General features: G+C 34.1%; 1 protein-coding gene across 4 annotated transcripts; it reads left to right on the forward strand.

Annotated features, from left to right (window-relative positions):
• Window positions 1-548: 548 nt before the first annotated feature.
• Window positions 549-18,871, forward strand: LOC108340389 (protein LONG AFTER FAR-RED 3). Of its 4 annotated transcripts, XM_052877466.1 has the most exons (17): window positions 549-710; window positions 1,187-1,344; window positions 1,676-1,777; window positions 2,144-2,216; window positions 2,785-2,891; window positions 2,973-3,096; window positions 3,788-3,993; window positions 4,250-4,283; window positions 5,543-5,737; window positions 6,235-6,320; window positions 15,170-15,277; window positions 15,466-15,561; window positions 15,632-15,730; window positions 15,865-15,939; window positions 17,084-17,215; window positions 17,314-17,429; window positions 18,491-18,871. In XM_052877466.1, exons 1-17 carry the CDS (start codon window positions 623-625, stop codon window positions 18,663-18,665), a joined length of 1,974 nt encoding a protein of 657 aa, XP_052733426.1. In that variant the 5' UTR covers window positions 549-622; the 3' UTR covers window positions 18,666-18,871. The 4 variants fall into 4 exon arrangements, with proteins under 4 accessions (XP_052733426.1, XP_017433233.1, XP_052733427.1 ...); XM_017577744.2 differs by lacking the exon at window positions 4,250-4,283 and having other exon boundaries at window positions 3,788-3,916; XM_052877467.1 differs by lacking the exon at window positions 18,491-18,871 and having other exon boundaries at window positions 17,088-17,215.
• Window positions 18,872-22,591: the final 3,720 nt, after the last annotated feature.

Here is a 22,591-nt window from a genome sequence, read left to right on the forward strand (position 1 = left end):
TTTTATTTTTAATGTAATAAAAAATTACACTACACAAGTTTTGATTTATTAATTATGTTTGAATTTTATTAAGAATTAAAGTGATTAAACATTTTTAATAATTATTTTATAAAAAGAATTAATATTAACATACAAAATAATTATTAAAAAATTCAAATAAATTAGAAATTTAAATGTAATTATAATTTTTGTATTAAAATTATAAATTTTTATTACTAAGCTAAAATTGAAATAGGTATAGATTTATTTTGATGTTTAAATATAATTAATATAATTATAATTTGTATATTAAAGTTTAAACATTTTTTATTATATTAAAATCGAAAAAGGTTTACATTTATCCTGAACTTACTGTTTATTAAACAATTTAGTTATAATAATTCTTTTCTGTGAATGTTTTTATATTTATAATCCATAGCTCAATAACAATAATAATATATATAAATTAATATAAAATCAAAGTTTAAATCTTTAAGAGAAAGTTGTTAATTTGGACCCTAAATAAAAGAAAAAAAAATTGATAGAAAAAACTCTAGATTTATGTGAAGTTGTGGTTGGTAAGACAATAGTGGAATGAGTAACAGAGAGAAGAAGAGGAAGAGAAAGTCTGGTTTTGTTTCTGATGGACTTTCTTCTCATTCACTTGTTTCTATTTGTTCCAATCCTTTTCTTCTTCACCTTTCTGTCTCTCCCTTTTCCATTCCCAACCTGTAACTCACTATCTCTCCTTGTTACTACTTTTCTCTTCTCTCACACACAACACAGCTATGAGACAACCTCGTAGACACCTTGCACACTTGGAATTCTCATTCAGTTTTTGGCACCTTATTTTGCTTCTTTTTGTATCAATATAGATATAATTGTTGCAATAATTATTATGCCACCAAACAACTATATTGGTGTCAATTTTTAATACTTATGTTAATTTGTCTTTGTTTGTATGTAGGATATCATATACTTTGAAAAGTCAGTAATTTAGTGGTAACCAGTTACAATTTGTAATGTGTGGTGAAAATTATAATTACCATGATTTCTTATTGATTGATAATGCAAAGATTTTTGTAGACATTGCATTAGAAATTAAACCTTTTTATTAAATTGTTGTTGTTGTTGGTGTGTAGAGAGCTAAATCGTTCTGTGAATGAAGTATATTACATTTTTGTTATAGTTTCTTTTACTTTTTCAGATTTTTGGGCTTGGAAGTCACAGTTGTCTCACCCCGTGGCTGATTTGGTTTTGAGGAATGGGGTGATATATACTAGTGATGATTCTCTCCCATTTGCAGAGTCTATGGCGGTGGCCAATGGGAGGGTTCTTCGTGTTGGAAACCATTCATTTGTCAAGGTTATTATATTCTTGATGCTAAATTCATCTCTCCGTTTACTGAAAAAAAGACAGCAATTTTATTGTAGTTTAACTTTTAGGCATGCAAGGTAAAATTTGTTATATTATCAATCATCCTAGATGTGACTTTTTAAATAATTATTGCAGAAGTCAACAAATCTACAGTATATAACAATATGGATTTGGAAGACACTATAAAAAAATTTACAGTGTCAATGCATTCCAATTTAATTCATTCTATTCAACCCTGTTGTTGTTGCTGCTACTCATGTATGTGGCCTTCAATTGCAAACTGGGTCTGACCCAGATGTGCTTTTCATCATTTATGTAGGAGTTGGAGGGATATGGAACTCAAGTTTTGGATCTTGGTGGGAAGGTTGTGGTTCCTGGGTTCATTGATTCCCATGTGCATTTCATTCCTGGTGGATTACAGGTTAAGTCGATGTCCCAGTTTTCTGAATGTTTCTTTTACCTTTATTATGTGCTTCAGTCTGTTTTGCTTACCTAGTTTTTCTGAAATGATCATTTGTTACTGTCTAAACAATAAGAAGATTCTTGTAATCTATAACGTTTGATTCTTGAATAAATTTTGAAAAACTACTATTCTATCAATCAAGTGCAGTTCAGAGGTGTGCTCATCAGAAAGTCGAATTGTGATGGATGGATTCTGGTTGTCTATAGGCTAGGATGCTTGAATCATTTGCATGCTTCCTAATTTTGATTTTTCTATCTGAGAAGTCCTTTATGTTTGTAAACCTAAAATGTGTTCCCTGTTTTAACACTTCACCTGTAGTAACAGATGATGCAGGTGGAGCTGAGAGGTGTTAGTAAAAAGGAAGAATTTGTCAGAAGGATCAAAGATGCAGCACAAAGTAAGCCTTGAGCTTTTGCATACTTTTTCATAGTTATGACAGAGGATAGTCTAACACCTAACTAGTAGTTTCCTTGATGATGATCATATTTGTCAAACTGTCAATTCATATTTGTTTAAGTGTGGGCTCAAATGCAAGCTGTATGTATTCCACTCTTCAAACTTGATTGAGGTTCCAAATTTAAAATTATCTTCTAAATATTGTATTGATGCAACTAGAACAAAAGTTGTGTATAATTATGGTTATCTTCTAAATCAATCATTTGATTCCATTAATTCTTAGTTTAAATCCATCAGATATATTTGTCTCATTTTGCCTTTTCTTAGTAGATTCATTGGAGTTTATTAGTTTTACCTGTTCACTACCTAATGAACTATTAGATAAGATTGGCATTCTTTCTGATTAAGCATACTCTGGAATAGAAGGATTAAAGGCTGGTGGTTAAATCTGCACCACTATGTTCATCAAATGGGAAATATCACGTAGAACAATTTTCAAAATGGATGCCTCCGAGTCCTGAATTATGTTATTTATGATGTTTACTCATTTTGTGCACTTTTGGATTTAGGCTCAAAACAAGGTTCCTGGATTTTGGGTGGTGGATGGAACAATGATCTATGGAAAGGAGATCTGCCTGCTGCCTCTTGGATTGATGATATTACTCCTAATAATCCTGTGAGCCCTTTACATATGTTCTTTCCTTTATGGAAATCTCCATTCACAGCAAAACTAATCTTATTTGAAGTATATGAGCAGGTTTGGCTTTCAAGAGTAGATGGCCACATGGGCTTGGCTAATTCAGTGGCACTAAAGTTGGCTGGGATTACAAATGTAACAGATGATCCAATGGGGGGGATCATAGTGAGGGCTGCTAATGGAGGTAATACTTCATTTTCATTGTATGAAAAGGAATTTTGACCATCCTGCAACATGGTATAGTCTTTTTTGTGTATCGTACTCTTTAATTAACCATTTTCTTTTTGAACTTATGATTTTAAAATTCAATAACTTGAGCTACAAAGTTTTTAGTTTCTGCATTTTTTATGATGATTTTCTGGATGCTAAAATGGGAGTTTTGTGTCTAAGATTTTAGGGTGAATAAGCATGGTTAGATATAATGCCATTTATCAGTCTCCATCCAATCCAACTGCTTAAGCTTTTACAATAGTTGCCCTTTGACATGGTAGCAAAACCTTTATGACTAAAAGTCAAGCATTTAATTCTTACCATCCCCAATAATTTACAGCAAGTTGAATTTCAACTAATGGTTAAATGGTCTTCTATATTGTTCATTCTTTAAGTTCACAAGTTCTTGCATGAGGGAGTATTTTGAGAGAGTGATGGTCTCTGCAGTATTAGTTGTATACTTGAAGAAGAAAACACTATTACATCTTTTGATTCCATAAATCAATATAGTATAATACAATATCAAATATATATTATATGATAAGCTCTGAAACAAAAAATAAGAAATTGATGATAAAAGGTGTTAGATTAGGCTTCTTTGGCATTTCTTTTCGTTGCCCCAACCATTGAAACTGCCGTCAATCACCTATCGTTGTTGTCTGCAGTCGCCGTCATCGCTGAGTTTCAGTTTCAAATGACGACCACACGGTTTTGTTCGTCTCGACTAGGCGACCACCGTGACATCAAGATCGCCGCCATCGTAGGTCAGATGTGCCCTCACGCATCAGTGACAGGTTTGCTCAGCGTTTTTCTTCCAGCCACACGTGGCGGCGCATGTGTCGTTCTCCCGGTGTCGTTGACTTGGACTGGGGTCACCTCCTTCTCCTTTTTTTAGGATCTATGCTTGTTGCCTTGATTGGAGGACCTTTGACTTTTAGGGTTTTTCTCTCTTCTGTTCATCAACAGCTTCTTTCGTTACCTCTTCTAATACTGTAGACCAATATGCTCTTTTCAATGAATTTCTCAAATGCTATGAAGATCGTCAGAGCTCTAGTTCTACTGCTTATGTTGTACGCATATGTATATATTTTGTTGGCCTAATTCAACCTCCTTCTCTTGGACCTTAGGTTCTTGACTCAGGTGCCACAAATCACATTATTGGTAACAAATCTTTGTTTTATTTTATCCTCTCTCGATAATTTACAGTCTATTACAATGGTTGATGGGTCTAGGGTTTTAGCTCGTAGTGTTGGGATTGTAAATCTTTTTCCATGTTTATCCATTGATAATGTTCTTTAAGTCCCTAGGTCCCTCTTTAATTTACAGTCTATTATCCTTTTTCCATGTTTTACCAAAGATTTTGTTTGTTTACAGAACCAGAGTTTGAGACAAATGATTGGCACCGGATGTGAGTGTCATGGCCTTTATGATCTCCGTCCTTTTACACATGTTGACACAGTTATGAAGTCTTCATCTCTCCTTCATTCTTAGCTAGGCCACCCGAGTCTTGCTAAATTACAACAACTTGTTCCCAGTTTGTCTAATTTACCTAGTTTGTTGTGTGAGTCATGTCAATTAGGAAAACACAGTTGTTGTTCGTTTTCTTGTAGTGTCTCACAATGTGCTTTGTCACCTTTTGCCTTAGTTCACTCTGACATTTGGGGACCTAGTTGTGTTAAGTACACTCTAGGTTTTCGGTATTTTGTTACCTTTATTGATGATTATTCCAAATGTACTTGGTTGTTCTTAATGAAAAATCATTCTGAGTTGTTTTTTATATTTCAAACCTTTTATAATGAAACTAAACTCAATTTGGGATTTCTATTCGAACTTTGCGAAGTGATCATGGCTGTGAATATCTTTCCCATTCTTTTAAGTATTTAATGGCTTCTCATGACAGTCTCCATCAAACTTCATGTGCTTATACAGCTCATGAGCCTCTACCTCAACCTAAGCCTTTACATGTATCCTTAGCAAGCATATTAGCATGTGTTGTTGCATTCCAAATGTTCAACCTTCATTGAAATTGTGGCATTTTCCTTACCACTATCATGTTTATACTATTCACATGTTTCTTGGTTTGGTTCATGTGTTTTCTAATGTAGATTACATGTTATAGTTTCTTTCTTGAGTCTATCCTATCAAAATTTTGTTAGATTTATTATTTCACTCACTATGAGATCACTCGTGTATTCAAATTCACGCTCAAAATGTTACGATCATGATGTCAAGGGGGGAGGGGCTTTTGCGATCTTACATTAACTACAGATAGGCCACATTATAATATGAGTGCAAACTAGATTGAGTTAGACTTAAACTATGGTCAATAAATGAATGCATTCCAATATTGGAAAATGATGCTGGTAATTTCATTTCAAGATTCTATTTTTTTTCTGTGAGTAATTGTTGTTATTATGCAGAACCTACTGGAGTACTAATTGATCTTGCTGGGACGCTTATTACCTCACTGATTCCAGAGGATTCAGTAGATGATAGAAGGGAAGCATTGCTTAGAGCAAGCAGTCTTGCCCTAACAAGGGGGGTGACCACGGTTGTTGATATGGGAAGATATTATCCTGGCTTTTCACCTGAACTTTCTTGGGATGATTTTTCAGGTTTTGTCTAAAAGTTTTAGTTGATTTATATATAAGTTTTTTTTTTCTGCATTTTCTAATTGTGGTTTTTTTGTCATTTTGTTTCCTTTTATTTTGAATATTACCATAATGCCAATGTAGTCACAAGGCAAAGATTTAAAGCAAGCAGTTCATGCTGTGCTAAATATTGAACTATACATAATGAAAACCACTTGATCCATTCAATGCAATATAAAGTAATGGTTTTATAACAATGAGACCATAGAATACTTACCTAGTTACCTTATTCATCTGTGTAATAGCTTGAATGATCTAGATTGTATTTTTAGTATTTGAATTAATTAAGGAAAAGGAGTAGGAAAGCATAGATGATGCAATCCTAAAGCCAAGTTTCAAGGATAATGCCTTTTTGTAATTTGAAACAGAATGAGTTTTCCTCTTATTTTATGTGATATGTAAAAAGCCTTATTGTTGAGCCTAGCTGACTATTCATTTTCTTGTTATTTTGAATTGCACAGATGTTTATCAATGGGCTAATTCTATGTCAAAAATGAAAATTAGAGTATGTTTATTTTTTTCAATGGAGACAAGGTTACGCTTGGTGGTATGTTTCCTTTCTAACTTATGATTTATTGAAAGTTTAGTATATTCTTCACTTTGCCTTTCTTAATGTCTTTGAATTAACTTGATATAAATAGGGGGATATAAGACGAAAATATCCACTTTAGCTTTATATCATTTGAGAGTTGATTTTTTCTCTTTCTTAGAGGAGAATTAGCTTACAGTGATTCTATTTTCGTTCTCGTCTGCGATTGAGATTTTTGCTCTCGTCCTGGTTCGCCACATTCGCTACAGTGTTCGTGTTCGTGTTCGTGATTTAGGTCTTGTTCCCGTTTGCCGTTGTGATTTTCGTATTTGTTCTTGTACGCGACGTTCATTTCAGTGCTCTCGCCTCTTTGTGTTGCTGCTTCACTGTGTTCGCCATCTTTACTTCGATTGTTTTTTCTGAGAGTACTATGGCTCCGACGTCTTTTCCTACTTCCACTGCAGAAAAATTAGATGATTCAAACTATCTTCACTGGCGGCAATTTGTTGAACCAGTGATTAAATCACGTAAGCTTCACTGTTTTGTTGTCAATCATATTGTTCTGCCTAGATATCTCAACGAAATTGATAGAGCTGCTGATGTTATTAATCCTGCGTATGAAGCCTGGGAGGTACAAGATCAAATTGCTTCAACCTACTCTTTCCTAGTTTGTTCTCTCTCGTGTTCTCGGATGTACTCACTCCTATGAAGTTTTGAAGAGAATTCATGAATATTTTAACCTTCAAACAAAGTCTCGTGCACGTCAGTTTCGGACTGCTATGCGTGCTGTCAGACTTGATTCTAAGTCCGTGGAAGATTATTTACTTAAAATCAAGAATTATGTTGATGAACTTGCTGGTGTTGGCTTTCCAGTTCGTCATGATGAGCACGTGGATGCTATTTTGGAAGGTCTTCCCTTTGATTATGCTTCTATTGTTTCTGTTATTAGAGAGCAACAAGAGGCCTCCTTCCATTGCTGAGATTGAAGCTCTTCTGTATGGTCATGAAACCAGGCTCCATGGATATGAACAGGAAAATCAGAACCTAGTAACACCTTCACTGAATTTTACACACGGACCTTATGCTAGAGGTACACAAAAAGGCAATTCTCGTGGTTCTGCTCGCAGCGGCAGTGGTCCAGCAAGAGGCCGTGGCAAGTTTGCCAAATTTGTCTTAAATTCGGTCATACGGCTAAATTTTGCCAAATTTCTCTGTTGATCCTGCCACTCAACAGTCTATTCCTTATTCTGCTGGCTCTTACAAGACCTCCAATACTTGGGTGAATCCAAATGTTCAATCCAATACCAGTTCATAGCCTAGTGTTATGCTACTACAGTCCACCTCTCCAGATAAAGGAAAGTCTTCCTGGATACCTGATTTGGGTGCAAGTTTTCATGTGACTGGTGAATCATTAAACATAAAACAACATCAACAATTTGATGGTCCGGATAAAGTTTTCATAGGAAATGGTGCAGGTCTGAGAATGCATCAAGTCGCGTACTCAGCCACTATCAAAACTCGATCGAGTTGGTCTCAACCAAAATTCAACTGAATTCAACCAAGTAGGCCTCGATCAAAAATTTGCCGAATTCGATCAAATCGACCTCGTTTGTTCTAATCAAAATTAGGCTGAGTCGGTGGTTGAAAATATCGAGTCAACCTCAGTCAAAGTTTGATCAAGTTTGCAGCAACCAAACTAAACTGCAACTTTAGAGATTCTCAAACAAGTAAAAAGTATAAGACGTAGTAGTTTTAAGTTAATGAGTAATTAACTTGAGTACAACTTTGGAGGTTCAGTTTTTAATCTAAATAGTTTAGTATTTTTGGTATAATATAGTAAAGTTAATTGATAGTTTAATGTAGTTCGGATAGTTTTGCCCACCCTTGGTAGACTCGATCCAATTCAGGCATAATTAAACAGAGTAGATCCTTCTTTGTTATTAACTCATTCTGAGCCTACCTCTGTTAAACAGGCTCTTAAGGATACTGATTGGAAGGCTGCTATGCAGCATGAATATGATGCCTTAATTCCCCATCAAACATGGGACTTGGTTCCTTTACCTATTAATAGGAAGGCTGTTGGTTGTAAATAGGTTTTTAAGGTCAAGTAAAATGCTGATGGCTCCATTAATAAATATAAAGCCCGCCTAGTAGCTAAGGGGTTTCATCAAATGGCTGGTTTGATTTTCATGAAACATTTTCACAAGTCATCAAACCTGTTACTATTTGCATAATTTTAGTTGTTGCTCTTTCTTTTGGGTGGAAGTTGTTTCAACTGGATTAGAATAATGCCTTTTTGAATGGTATTTTGGAAGGAACTGTCTATATGCAGCAACCTCCTAGTTTTGAGGTGGCTGACAAGTCTCTTGTCTGCAAGTTAAATTAGGCGCTCTATGGGCTCAAGCTAACCCCTGACAATGGTTCAATCGCTTACAGCACACTCTTCATCAGCTTGGGTTTGTTAACAGTGTTTGTGATGCATCCTTGTTTATTGACAAGAAAGACTTTGAGGTGCATCATCATCATTGGCAATTCTGTTTCTCTCGTTCAGCATGTTACGTCCAGCCTTAATGCCACATTTTCTTTAAAACATCTTAGTCAACTGGACTATTTTCTTGGCCTGGAAATCAAGCATTTATCTGACAACTCAGTTGTGATGACTCAGACCAAATACATTCATGATTTGCTTCATAAAACTCATCTGGAAGAAGCTCACACTATCTCTACCCCCATGGTCTCTAACTGTAAATTGTCTAAACATGGTGCAGATCTCTTTGCAGACCCTACCTTATATAGGTCTGTGGTGGGGATGTTGCAGTATGCTACTCTTACATGGCCCGAAATCAGCTTTGCTGTAAATAAAGTCTGCCAGTTTATGGCACAACCTCTTGACTCTCACTGGAATGTGGTTAAACGCATTTTACACTATTTAAGGGGCACTTTGTTCTGTGGTCTGCATTTTCAGCCAGCGGCTTTTAATTGTTCTGTACCCCTGCTCGCTCCAGCACTGAAACTAAATACAGAAGTTTAGCCCAAACTTCTGCCTGAATTGTCATTGATTTTAAGTTACTCATTGGACTTCAAGTTCCATTCAATTCTTTTGTTCTTTACTGTGACAATCAAAGTGCAGTCTCCATTGCACATAAACCAGTTTTTCACCACAGGACCAAACACATAGAAATTGATGTGTTCTTTGTTCGTGAGAAGACTTTGTTGAAGCAGCTGCAAGTCTCTCATGTTCCAGCACTTGATCAGTGGGCATATGCCCTGACAAAGCCTCTCTCTTCCTCTTGGTTCATTTTTCTACGTTCCAAACTATGTGAAAACTTTTTCTTCTCAAAAATCTTCTCCTTGAGTTTGAGGTGGCTGTTAGCATATGTTAGTATGATTTTATTGGTTAATCAGGGTCAAGTATTATGTACAACTGTCTTTTCTTTTGTATCTTTATAAATTCAAACACTGTACAGAATGTTAAGTGAGTTTTTCAATTCTATCAATGAACAGTTTGTTCTATTCATTTTCTCTCTGCTCTCTCATTCGTAAATCTAATAATTTTTTGTTCCAGCAAATGATAGTACTTAAGATTGAAACTGTAAAATAATTCTAGAGGGCTTGATTGATCCCTCTCACAATCTTCTATTTATAAGAATAAATTGATACACAAATACATGATAAATAGGGTAACCCTAGACACAATATAATCATGATAAATAGGGTAATCCTAGACATAATATAATCATGATAAATAGGGTAACCCTTGACACACTATAATGATGATAAAATAGGATAAATATCCTAACACTCCCCCTCAAGCTGGAGCATACAAATTGTATGTACCAAGCTTGGAACAAATAAACTCAATCCGAGGACCCCTTAATGACTTGGTCAATACATCTGCGAGTTGATCGTTTGACCCAATAAACTCAGTACATATTTCTTTGGTCAACAACTTTTCACGAACAAAATGACAATCAATTTCTATATGTTTAGTCCTCTCGTGAAACACTGGATTTGATGCAATGTGGAGAGCAGCTTGATTGTCGCAATACATCTTCATAGTATGGATGTCACAAAATTTAACCTCTTGAAGGAATTGTTTCACCCATATAAGTTCACATGTTAGTGATGCCATTGCCCTATACTCGGCTTCCGCGGTTGATCGAGCTACTACATTCTGTTTCTTACTTTTCCATGAAATAATGTTTCCTCCTAGAAAAACACAATATCCTGTTGTAGACCGTCTATCAATAGGTGAACCTGCCCAATCTGCATCACAATACCCAGAGACATGAATGCTTCCTTTATCTTCATATAACAATCCTTGCCCGGGAGCCTTCTTTACATACCTTAGAATGCGAATGAGAGCATTCCAATGGTCAATACATGGAGCCTGCATGAACTGACTAACCACTCCAACTGCAAAGGATAGATCTGGCCTTGTAATAGTGAGATAAATCAGTTTGCCAACCAGCCTCCTATACCTCTCTGGATCGGAGAATAATTCACCTTCTTCTGTCCTTAATTTCTGGTTTGGGTCCATGGGACTGTCTACCGGTCTACAATCAATCATGCCTGTTTCTTGTAATATATCAAGAGCATACTTCCTTTGGGAGATTACAACTCCATCTTTTGATTGCGCTACTTCAATGCCTAAGAAATATTTGAGACTTCCAAGATCCTTGGTTTGAAAATGTCTACACAAGTACTCTTTTAGTTGAGATATTCCAACAGCATCATTTCCTGTAATGACAATATCATCAACATATACTATTAAGTAAACACATTTCCCGAGAGAAGAATGACAATAAAAAACTGAATGGTCTGCTTCACTGCGTTTTAGCCCAAATTTTTGAACAATGGAGCTAAACTTTCCAAACCAAGCACGTGGGGATTGCTTGAGGCCATATAGAGATCGATGCAATTTGCATACCATACCAGACTCCCCCTGAGCAAAAACCCTGGAGGTTGCTCCATATAAACTTCTTCCTCAAGATCACCATGTAGGAAGGCATTCTTGATATCCAATTGATGAAGTGGCCAGTGACGAATGGCTGCCATGGCAAAGAAGAGACGAATAGTAGTCATCTTGGCTACAGGAGAGAAAGTGTCACAATAATCAAGACCATAAACCTGAGTGTAACCTTTTGCAACAAGCCGAGCTTTGAGCCGATCAATTTCACCATCAGGGCCAACTTTAACTGCATACACCCATCGACAACCAACCGCCTTTTTTCCTGGGGGAAGGGGCACCAGCTCCCAAGTATTACTGTGGTCAAGAGCCTGCATTTCTGCAATCATAGCTTGTCGCCATCCAGGATGATCAAGTGCTTCTTTCACATTCTTGGGTATAACAACAGAGGACACTGAGGATAAAAGAGAAAAATAGGAGGGCGACAATCGATGATAGCTTAGAAAATTATAAATGGGATGAGGGTTCCGAGTGGAACGAGTACCTTTTCTGAGGGCAATAGGCCATGCTGAATCATTTGCACCAGGAGGCGTGGGAGGAGGTGACGAGGGAGAAGAATCTGAAGTAGGAGATTCACCATTGTCTTGGGGAGGTGGACTATCCATTGGGGCCCTGTGTGGGATGATCTCAGTATGTGGAGAAACAGGTGTAGAAGGATTGTGATCATGACTGGGAATGACAGAGACAGTGGAGCTATTTGACTCAACCATTGGAATAGGAAGGACCTGCTGGAGGATAGAAACATCCTGAACAGATGGAGAGAAGTAAGGAGTCTGTTCAAAGAATGTGACATTGGCAGACATGTAATACTTCTTAGTTTCAGGAGAGTAACACCGATATCCTTTTTGAAGTCGAGAATAGCCTAAGAAGACACATTTGAGAGCGCGAGCGGAGAGTTTGTCTAGACCTGGAGACATGTCATGAACAAAACATACACAGCCAAACACTCGGGGAGATGTATGAAAGAGAGGATCATTAGGAAACAAAATGGAGAAAGGGACTTTATTATCAAGAGAGGAGGAGGGCATCCTATTAATAAGATAACATGCAGTTAAGATGGCATCCCCCAGTGATGGACAGGAATATGGGCACCAAGCAAAAGGGTACGAGCAGTTTCAACCAAGTGTCTATTTTTTCGTTCTGCTATACCATTTTGCTGTGGTGTATGAGGACAAGTAGACTGATGTAAGATACCATGGGAACTCAAGATGGCAGAAAAGGAGGATGAAAAATACTCTTTGGCATTATCACTTCTTAATATTTTGATTACTTGACCAAATTGATTCTTGATTTCATTCAAAAAGGATGTAAAGATAGCTAACAATTCAGAACGATTTTTCATAAGATAAACCCAAGTACATCTTGAATATTCATCAATAAAGGTAACAAAATATCTATAACCAAAGGAGGAGATACGACTAGGTCCCCATATATCAGAATGGATGATGGAAAAACTAGAATTACATATTGATTGAGACCTTTTAGGAAAGGAAGATCTAACATGTTTTCCTAATTGACATGACTCACATTCTAAGGTTTGGAGACCACTAAGTTCAGGACACATCTTTTTTAATTTGGACAAATGAGGATGGCCAAGTCGATCATGTAGCACTTTAGGATTAAGAGCAGCAACACAAGACACCCTTGGACGAGATCCAAAATGGTATAATCCGCCAGCTTCATATCCTTCTCCAATCTGTCTCCCCGAACCACGCTCCTGTATAACAAAAGATTTATGATCAAAGGTTATTGAACAATTTAACATTTTAGTCAACTGGCTTAAGGAAATTAAATTAAAAGGACAATTAGGGACAAAAAGGACTGAGTTGAGATTGAGGGAGGGAGACAAAGAAACATGACCGACTCCTTTGGAAGAAGTTTTAGATCCATTTGCAAGGGTTATGAAATGAGGTTTTTCTCGAAAGGAAATAGATGAGAACAAAGAGGTATTACCAGAAATGTGATCAGAAGCACCTGAGTCAATTACCCATGAATTTTGACATTCCATAGATTGAGAAACGCAGGCTGTTGATGTATTGGGAGATTGAGATGGTTGTGCCAAGCTGTTAGACTTTAACCTTAAATACTCTTGATATTCATCCTCAGAAAACATAGAAGTAGAGGTTTCAGTTTTCAAAGTGGAAGTTTCAGTCTTCGAAATATTGGCGGTTTTGGAAGGGAAACCATGTAAGGAGTAGCAATTCTCTTGAGTATGACCCATCCTTTTACAATATGTGCATTGAGTACGTCCCCGACCTCCTCGTCCTCCTCCTCTAGTGCCACGTCCTCCTCTTCCTCGTGTGGCAACCATGACAGATGGTTCCACTAGTTCATGCGCTTCTTGAGTTTGAGATACCGGGACACGCAGAAGGCGAGTGGTCAATGTTTCCATAGAGGGGACCTCATGACTAGTTAGAAGTTGATCTCTGAGATGATCAAAATCGGGATGTAGGGCACGAAGGATCAACACCATGTAGAATTTGTCTAGTTTCTTTTTTATATCCTCTAATGGATCTACTTCCAAAAACATCCTAAGTTCTTCGACAGCAGATTGGGCTTCAGTCATGAAGGACACCATATCATGGTCTGCCATTTTAAGAGATGCAAGTTTATTCGTAGTGTCATAGAGACGTTGAATATCGTTGGCATAAATGCTTTGGGCTTTCTTCCAAAAGGAGTGACAAGTTTTGAAAGCCCTCAAAGATACAAAAAGTTTGGGTTCCACTGATTGCCATAACAGGGCACACAACTGGAAATCTGCTTGTTTCCACTGATCAGCTTTTTCAGTAGGCACATGGCTTCCATCTCGCTCAAGGTGGTCATAATGCCCTTGGCCAAGGAACCACATTTCAACGGCAGCAGACCATGATAGATAATTTTTTCCATTTAGCTTCTCGGAGGTAATTGATGGACTTCCAGAGAAGGAAAGAGTACTGCCAGACGCCATTTCTGAAGAAGACGAATAGTACTAACGAAGAACAAGAAAACCCTAAGGGTTTAGACGAAGGAAACTTTGACAGTGATGGACGACGGTGGCCGGCAATGGCGGGCGGTGGCCGGCGGTGACGGTGGCCGGCGACGGCCGACGATGGCCGACGGTTGACGGTGGCCGGCGGCGGGCAGCGGCGGGCGACAAAGAACTGTGGCGCCGGACAAATATATATTACGAGACAGAAACCAGAGCGGGATCGACCCGCTCTGATACCAACTTAAGATTGAAACTGTAAAATAATTCTAGAGGGCTTGATTGATCCCTCTCACAATCTTCTATTTATAAGAATAAATTGATACACAAATACATGATAAATAGGGTAACCCTAGACACAATATAATCATGATAAATAGGGTAATCCTAGACATAATATAATCATGATAAATAGGGTAACCCTTGACACACTATAATGATGATAAAATAGGATAAATATCCTAACAATAGCTAAAATGTATTAACTTGTAGTATTATATGAAATAGGTAAACTCTTCTTTTGTCTTTTTTAATCAGTTTGGCTTTCATTGCTTGAGTTAATTCAAAATTCAGCTAGTATTTTATTAGAATCGAGAACAAATTAGACCTAACTAAGCCGCAAAAGCTAATATAGGATCTTAACACATCTACTCGCCCAAAGTGGACATTTGAACCGAGTTTGGGAAGGCTTTGATAATTGATACCATATTAAAATTGAGATTGGACTAGCCTAAATTAACTTAAAAAGTTAGTTCTAAGGTGGAGGATTTCCCAATTCATTATAAGAGTTTTTTCACCATATGCCAAGATCTTCTTAATAAGTGTCTGATTTCTCTGTATTTGGTATCACACTAATAATTGTTATTAACTATATTTTTATTTTTTAATGTTGATTTTAACATTTGTCTCCTAAAGTTACATTTTTCTTCTTAGGATTTGATTAACAAAGTTGGCCATACCTTGAGCGAATGGATTTATATTGGTGGTGTTAAAGCTTTTGCTGATGGGTCTTTGGGTTCCAATAGTGCATTGCTTTATGAGGTGAGGCCAGATATTCACTTTTTCAGTGTAAATTATCTGTCGATAGTTTTTTGAAAAATCCATTTATTTATCTGTTTTCTGTCATATTTTTTGTTTTTAAATGGATATGGGTTGGGAATGACAAGTAGCACCTCAGTTTATAGAGACTGAAATTTAGCATGGGGTTAATGCACATTCAAATTTTGTAGCCATATGTTGATGAGCCAGACAACTATGGTTTACAAGTGACTGAACCTGAAGGACTTCTCAACATGACCTTGGAGTCTGATTTATATGGTCTACAGGTGATTAGTCTTTTGTTCTTAGTTGCTAAATTCTCTTGTTCTTAGTTACCAAATTGTTGATTCATTACAGGTCGCTATTCATGCTATAGGAGACAAAACAAATGACCTTATCTTGGACCTATATCGTTCAGTAGCTTCTGCAAATGGTATGAGAGATCGAAGATTCAGGGTAACATTTTTTGCTTAAACATAGCAAGCTTTAATAATTTTCTATTGATAATGGGGAGATTTTGCTTCAGAGATGTTTGTTCTAATATAATCATGGTGAGCCAAGTTAGTAATGAACATAAACACTACTTTCAGATTGAGCATGCCCAGCAGTTGGCAGCCGGAACTCCTGGCCGATTTGGTAAACAAAGGGTTGTTGCTTCCATGCAGGTTTTCATTAACCATTATCTTGTTTTTTCATTACTATCAATATTATGTATATGCCAGAGACATGGAAAAGGACGTGAAATGTTTTATTCATGGAGAACAATATATTGCTGAATAAATTATACAATGAGCAATACTCCCAAAAAGGTTCGCACTATTATGGTCCGCACCAAGAAAAGCAGAAATTAACTTTTCCTCCCCCCTCCTTCACTATGCAAGCATTGCATGTTAATTGCTCTTCCAAGCCAAATTCTTATTCTATCCCTTCCTATTTCTCTTGCTATATGAACTGGTACTAGAACAATCACACTATAATAACAGCAGTGTGCAGTTAGAATGAGAGGGTTGATCTCATGTTAGTTCAATCCACTAACTAAGATTTCATTTTTACAATGATTCCCTCATTATGAATTATCTAATCTTTGCTCTTCTTTATTCTCAAACAATTCAAGTGTCATGCAAATCCCAAGAACATAAAGGTGAATGTACATGAAATCATGAAAATAGTTTTTCCTTCTGTGCATAAAGTCAGTATTGTTTATATGAACATACAGCAGACACTATGATATTAAGTTTCTAGCAAATATCAATAACTTGTACTTTCTAATTCTATGAGTGCACTGGTCACTTAAAAGCTTCATATTTTACAGCTTAAGGGTAAAATAATTGCCTCACGATTGTGCTTGTACCAAATCTTAGTTGAAATCTCTTATCTTTCCTATTCTCTTCCCCATGTTTTCCATTCTCTCTCTCCTTGCTTCAGTTTGTCCCACTGTTGTTCTTACCTTGAAAATGACTTAATAATTAATCCTTTAATACTCTGTAAAACCTGTTTGTTGTAAGATTTGTACTCATTTATACATCTTATTCGTGTCATATTTCTAAATAATGTAAAATCTCTAACACGCATTCTCAAGTTAAAGACTAGACATCTTGAACGTTGCGTGAATGGTAGGATAGCAGTCCAATAGTGATTACATGACAAACTCACTAAATTTGGTTAGGATAGACTTTATTTTAGTCATATCTTTAGTTGATGTGCAATCTATAATCTCCAATACCTTCCCTATTGTATGTATATGTTTTGACAGTATAAACAATACCCTCTTACAAGATCTGTACTATTTTAACTATCAATATTCAACAGCCAGATCAATTGTTGGATGATGCTGACTCTACTAGCAAAAAGCTTGGCAAGGATAGGGCAGACACAGAATCATATTTGTTTCGATCACTCTTAAATAACAATGCATTAGTGGCATTTGGTTCTGACTGGCCGGTAAGTGTTGTATTTATCAGTACTCATCAACTTGCACAGTTTCATATTTTTTAACACTAGTTTAGAAGTACTTTTCACAACATGTCTCTCTTTCACAGGTGGTAGACATCAATCCCTTAAGTGGCATTAAGACAGCGATGAAGAGGAAGCCTCCCACTTGGAAAAGTGCATGGATTCCATCCGAATGCATTTCACTAGATGATGCAATAAAGGCGTAAGATCATGTTATACTGATGTTATGTGACTTGTTGATTTCTTGTTTGTTTGTGATGTGATGGGAACCACTTTATGTGGACTGTCAGTGAGTGGAAAATTTTTACATGTTGGTTTGTCATCTCAAGAAATTAGTCAAAATATTATATAACATTAGTATCATGATGTAGTACTGATGGCCTGCTCTATATTTTCATCTGTACACATCTGTAGCACAGAAAAAATGGAATTGAGAGAGACATGAGCAGAAGTTTTCCAGGAATATAACAGTAACATATGTTAGAATTTTGGGTTTTCTAAAGAGTAATTCAACCTTACAAAACCAGTTTATAAGGTTAGGATCATCCCCTACTAATATATTTCAATTTAATCCCATCATTGATTGATATAAAATTTCTGATACACTCTCTTTGCAAGTAAAATTAGACATCTGATATGTGAAGTTTGCAAGATTAAACATTATGGATAATACGATAACCGTCTAATAGCTAGTGGTATGAAAGACTCAACAACAATTACTGGAAAAGCTCTGGTATTATTTTAAAAGTTAGGGTAGAATCTAATTCAATACTATAAAATGGTTTGCATTACATATTTTTGTTTGATCATATTCGTAATCAATGTATGGTTTTCAACAGGATCTTATAGATATGGTTTGTGGGATTACCCATTAACTCTATAATCATTTGCATCTCAGAGAACAAGTTCCTTAGCCCTCATGCCTATCTGAATTTGGTATGCAAAACAATCATAGTGTATATGGCTTTTAAATAGTGGAGAGACCACTTCTTCAGTGCTTTGTACTTTACAGAAATTTTCACCACAATGCTGTGTTGTTCTTTTTGTTTTTTCTTCTGATTGTGATTACAAGGTACAAGCCCCACTTATTCATAGGACATTTTTAGCAAGTGTATTGTTTCATTTCATGTAAATCTAGATCTGCTTGAGTGGTGCACTAGTGCTCTTTCCTAATCTGATCATATTTCAACTTCAAGTTCATCATATACATGGTTTTCTTTTGCTATTCTTGCATGATACTAAAAGTCTCTCTGACCTTCACAGTTACACCATTTCTGCTGCTCATGCAAGCTTCCTTGACAAAGATCTTGGGTCCTTATCTCCAGGGAAACTGGCAGATTTTGTCATATTGTCCACTGATTCATGGCAAGACTTTGCTGAAGATGCATCTGCATCTATTGAGCAAACATATGTTTCTGGTGTGAGAGCATATCCTTGAAGCCTTTCCATTCAGTTAGATGATACATTTTTGGTTAAATTAAAAAGATAATCACTGTTTTCATTTCAGTCCTATATGAAAAAACTCTACATTTTAGTTGATACAGTAAAATATGCTTAAGAACTAGTTTGTCAACATTATAATGGTGTTAGATTTGTTTCTTAATCTTACTCTTGATAACATTTGGTTAGTTCCTTCATGAAAAAGACTACACTATAGCAAAATCTCTACATTTTTGGTTTATACCTGACCTGACACCACTTTTTGGTCTCAAAAATCTCAACACTGGTAAAATTTGGATAAATTTTAGAGACTGATTCAGAGACATTTTTTATTTGTGGGTAATAAAATATATGGTTAATACTCATACATTGAAGAAAGTTACAGTGGTAATTTTCTGTACGAATGAACTCAATTGCTATTCTCTGATGTAATGGGGTGACACTCAAGTGCAAAACATTTTTACATCATACTGAAGTTCATGTAATCAAAACACTTTCTTGCCTTAGGTTAAAAAATGGAATAGTTTTCACTTTTCTTAGGAAAGTGGTGTAGTAACTCATTGTGGTATACCAGTATTTTTTCTTTTCATCATTAGTATGAAACGAAGTTCTTCAATATATATAAATTGAGGCAGATAATATAAAACTTTCCATCATAACAATTAGGTTTATTTAATGATTCATCATGATATATTTTTCTTTTGTACCTCACTGAAAAATTATTTTGCTTTAAAAGGAAGATACAATAGGAAAGAAAATAAAAGAAATGAAGAAAAAAAAAATGGAAGGGTTATATTACCTTATATGGTATTATCCATTGAAAAAGAATAAAGGGTCACTTTCATTATTTGATTTTGCTTTATGAAAAGGAACAGTTGTGCATTTTCATAGTATTGAGTGGGATGAAAATATGACCCATAATAGGTAGGAATCATTTCCTTTCTTCTCCCCCTTAAAGAAGAGGAGAAATTGCACTGAAAGTTAGCTAATTACTTAGTACATAGACGAATTAGATTATTAAAAAAATGGTTTAGAAACTTTGAATAGATGATTAATAAAATACTTTTGTTTCCTTTAAAGAGTAATAAGCTTTATTCAAAATAGTATTTTGATAAATATTTACAAAAGAGATTATTAATGGTTAAACTTTTGTTATTAAGTTTCGTAAGACATTGTCATGCTATTACATTAAATTGCAATTTTTTATAGAACTTTTTTTTTATGATTTTGATAGTTTATTGTATAATATATTATATATTGACTTAATGAAATCCACATATATTCCCATCTATCTCTATCTCTTATAAGAAAAAGAAAGTTCTTAAATTTAAATTTATCATGGGAAGGTAATCATAAATGATTTTCATTTTTTTCCCTTTGCATATTACTTATTATTGAGTATAAATATTTTGATTCATTTAAAAACACAAAATTAACCCTAAACTAATTTGATGTTGTAAAATATAGGTTGATTTGATTTTCAAGTTTGAGTATATTTTAGTATTTGAACTTTGATGCAAAACTGGACACTTTGACGCAAAATTGAAATTTGTCTTATTAGAAAATTTGAAACATTAATGTGTTAATGTGTCAATATTTAAGTTATTAAAATTTGTTTTATTCAAATTTTTAATACATTAAACATTAAATGTGTCAATGTTTAAGTTATTTGACACATTATATATCTGATAAATGTATTTGACACATAAAAAAAAGTTTAACATAATTACATTAAAATAATCATATTCATTTATTTTTAAAATTTAAAAATTCAAAAATAAAAATATATCAAGATTTCATAAAGAAGAATTTCAATTTCAAATAAAATTTAAAAGACTATAAAAATACTTAACCTTAATTTTAAATATAATTTCAATACGAAGTAAATTTGATTATTTTCCTTCGACTTTACCATCCTGAAACTCATTACATTACATTCACAATTTATCAAATAAAATTAAAAGATAATTTGTCAAATATATTCATGGTTGAAAGTATAATAAAAATTAAACATATGGATACTATTAAAATCTTTTAGACAAAACAAAGAATAATTATTTGGAATTAGTTGAAAACTTAAACTAGAGCAATTATCATTTTCTTTTATCTTTAAATTTATTTATTTTTTAACATTTTCTTAATATTGCTTTGTAAATTTCAATTTGTATCAATTCGAAACATGACGACATTATGAGCAGAAAATGCCAAAGTTTGCTACATTGCAGGATCTTGGTAATTCAATTGATCTATAGTAGTCTAGGCTATGCCCTAGACCTAGGCTAGCCAAGGGCTAAGTTAGCCTAAACCTTTTTAGTTTTTACTAACTTTTGTCAAGTACGTACCTAGACTAGGGCTAACTAAGGCGCACCACTACCCCCTACTTTTCTTTCTTGTGAATAACCTAAAATTCTAAATTCTAATCTCACTAATATTTAACCTTTTTTTAAATATATAATTCCATTATAGTTAAAATGTATTAAAGCGTCTTGTGAAATTGTTTACTTAACTAACCTTTAATTATACTTTTTTAATGAAGTTAATTAATAATAAAGTAGTGATTAATTAATAATAAAATATTGATTAAAGTTTATTCTTTAATAAGGTATGTTCTAATATATATAGTTATGATATTTTTAAATTTTAAATCTAATTCAATTTTATAAAATTATTTATAAAATGATACTTAAATTAACCTTATCACTACTCGACGTGAGACATCAAATAATTGATAACATAAGTCAATTTGACATAAAAGTTGACTCATTAGAATTTGAATTAAAAATAAGTTAACTTCTAACTTCAAAATTTTATAACTTAAAATTCAACTACACGATGTTAGGTGGATTGACTATCTTAAATATGATTTATTTTTTAAATTTATTTTAAATATTATGATAAGTCAAAGTGATTCACTTATAATAATATAATTAAATGTTCTTCTATTTTATTAAATATTATTATAAAGACAAAATAGTATGTAAAAACTAAAATATCAATATATATTTGTTCATGCATCCAAACCATTCAAATATAACTTAATAATATTATACTATCTAAAAAGATCAAATTGTTAAGTTATATAATCAAAACGAATAAACAATTATAATAAAAAAAGGACAAAAGGTTATTATTATTATTATTATTATTATTATTATTATTATTATTATTATTATTATTATTATTATTATTATTATTAAGTTATGAGTTCATTATAAAACTCTCTCTATCACGTAAAAGATATTCCACAATGTTGAAAATGATGTTTTATATTAACTTTCACAAAGTGTGAAACTAAATACTTATCATTTAATTTAAGAATAAGACACAATTTTAAAAATAGTTTAAAAAATACAACATAATTACATGTATATTTTCAACCTCAATAACACAATTACCACAATACAACATAAAATTTCACATAAGACAGAATTAAAATTTACTCAACTATCATGTCTATTATTTGAGTTACCTGACTTGTTGTATAAACATCACTGATATTTTAATTATCAAAAGCAAATTTTCTCTTTCCCAAATTCAAAAATATTATTTCTACCCAACTATAACTAACCATCACAAAAACATGAGCCCAATCCAACAAAAGAAAGTAATTCTCATCATTCGTATATATATATATATACTAAAATATATATATATATATATATATATATATATATATATATATATATATATATATATATACTAAAAATACCAATTAACTTTCAAATTATTCAACACAATTTCCAACCCTATTAAATCAAATTAATTGAGTAGATGAAGATGATTAGCTATCCAGTATCACAAATTTGAATGTTGTTAGAAATTTTAGAGTCCAAACTTATACTACTAATATCTTCACTTGTTTAGATTATTACCAGTACATTCTACTTAAGACTATATAACTTCTAGCATAAAAGGAAATGTGTT

This window comes from Vigna angularis, chromosome 5, assembly GCF_016808095.1.
Source record: "Vigna angularis cultivar LongXiaoDou No.4 chromosome 5, ASM1680809v1, whole genome shotgun sequence".
Taxonomy (NCBI): domain Eukaryota; kingdom Viridiplantae; phylum Streptophyta; class Magnoliopsida; order Fabales; family Fabaceae; genus Vigna; species Vigna angularis.

Coding starts and splice junctions, on each gene's coding strand:
- LOC108340389 (XM_052877466.1), top strand. CDS start 623: ATGGACTTTCTTCTCATTCACTTGTTTCTATTTGTTCCAATCCTTTTC. Junction 5,738..6,234: donor TTCTTGGGATGATTTTTCAG/GTTTTGTCTAAA, acceptor TGAATTGCACAG/ATGTTTATCAATGGGCTAAT. Junction 17,216..17,313: donor CATTTGGTTCTGACTGGCCG/GTAAGTGTTGTA, acceptor TCTCTTTCACAG/GTGGTAGACATCAATCCCTT.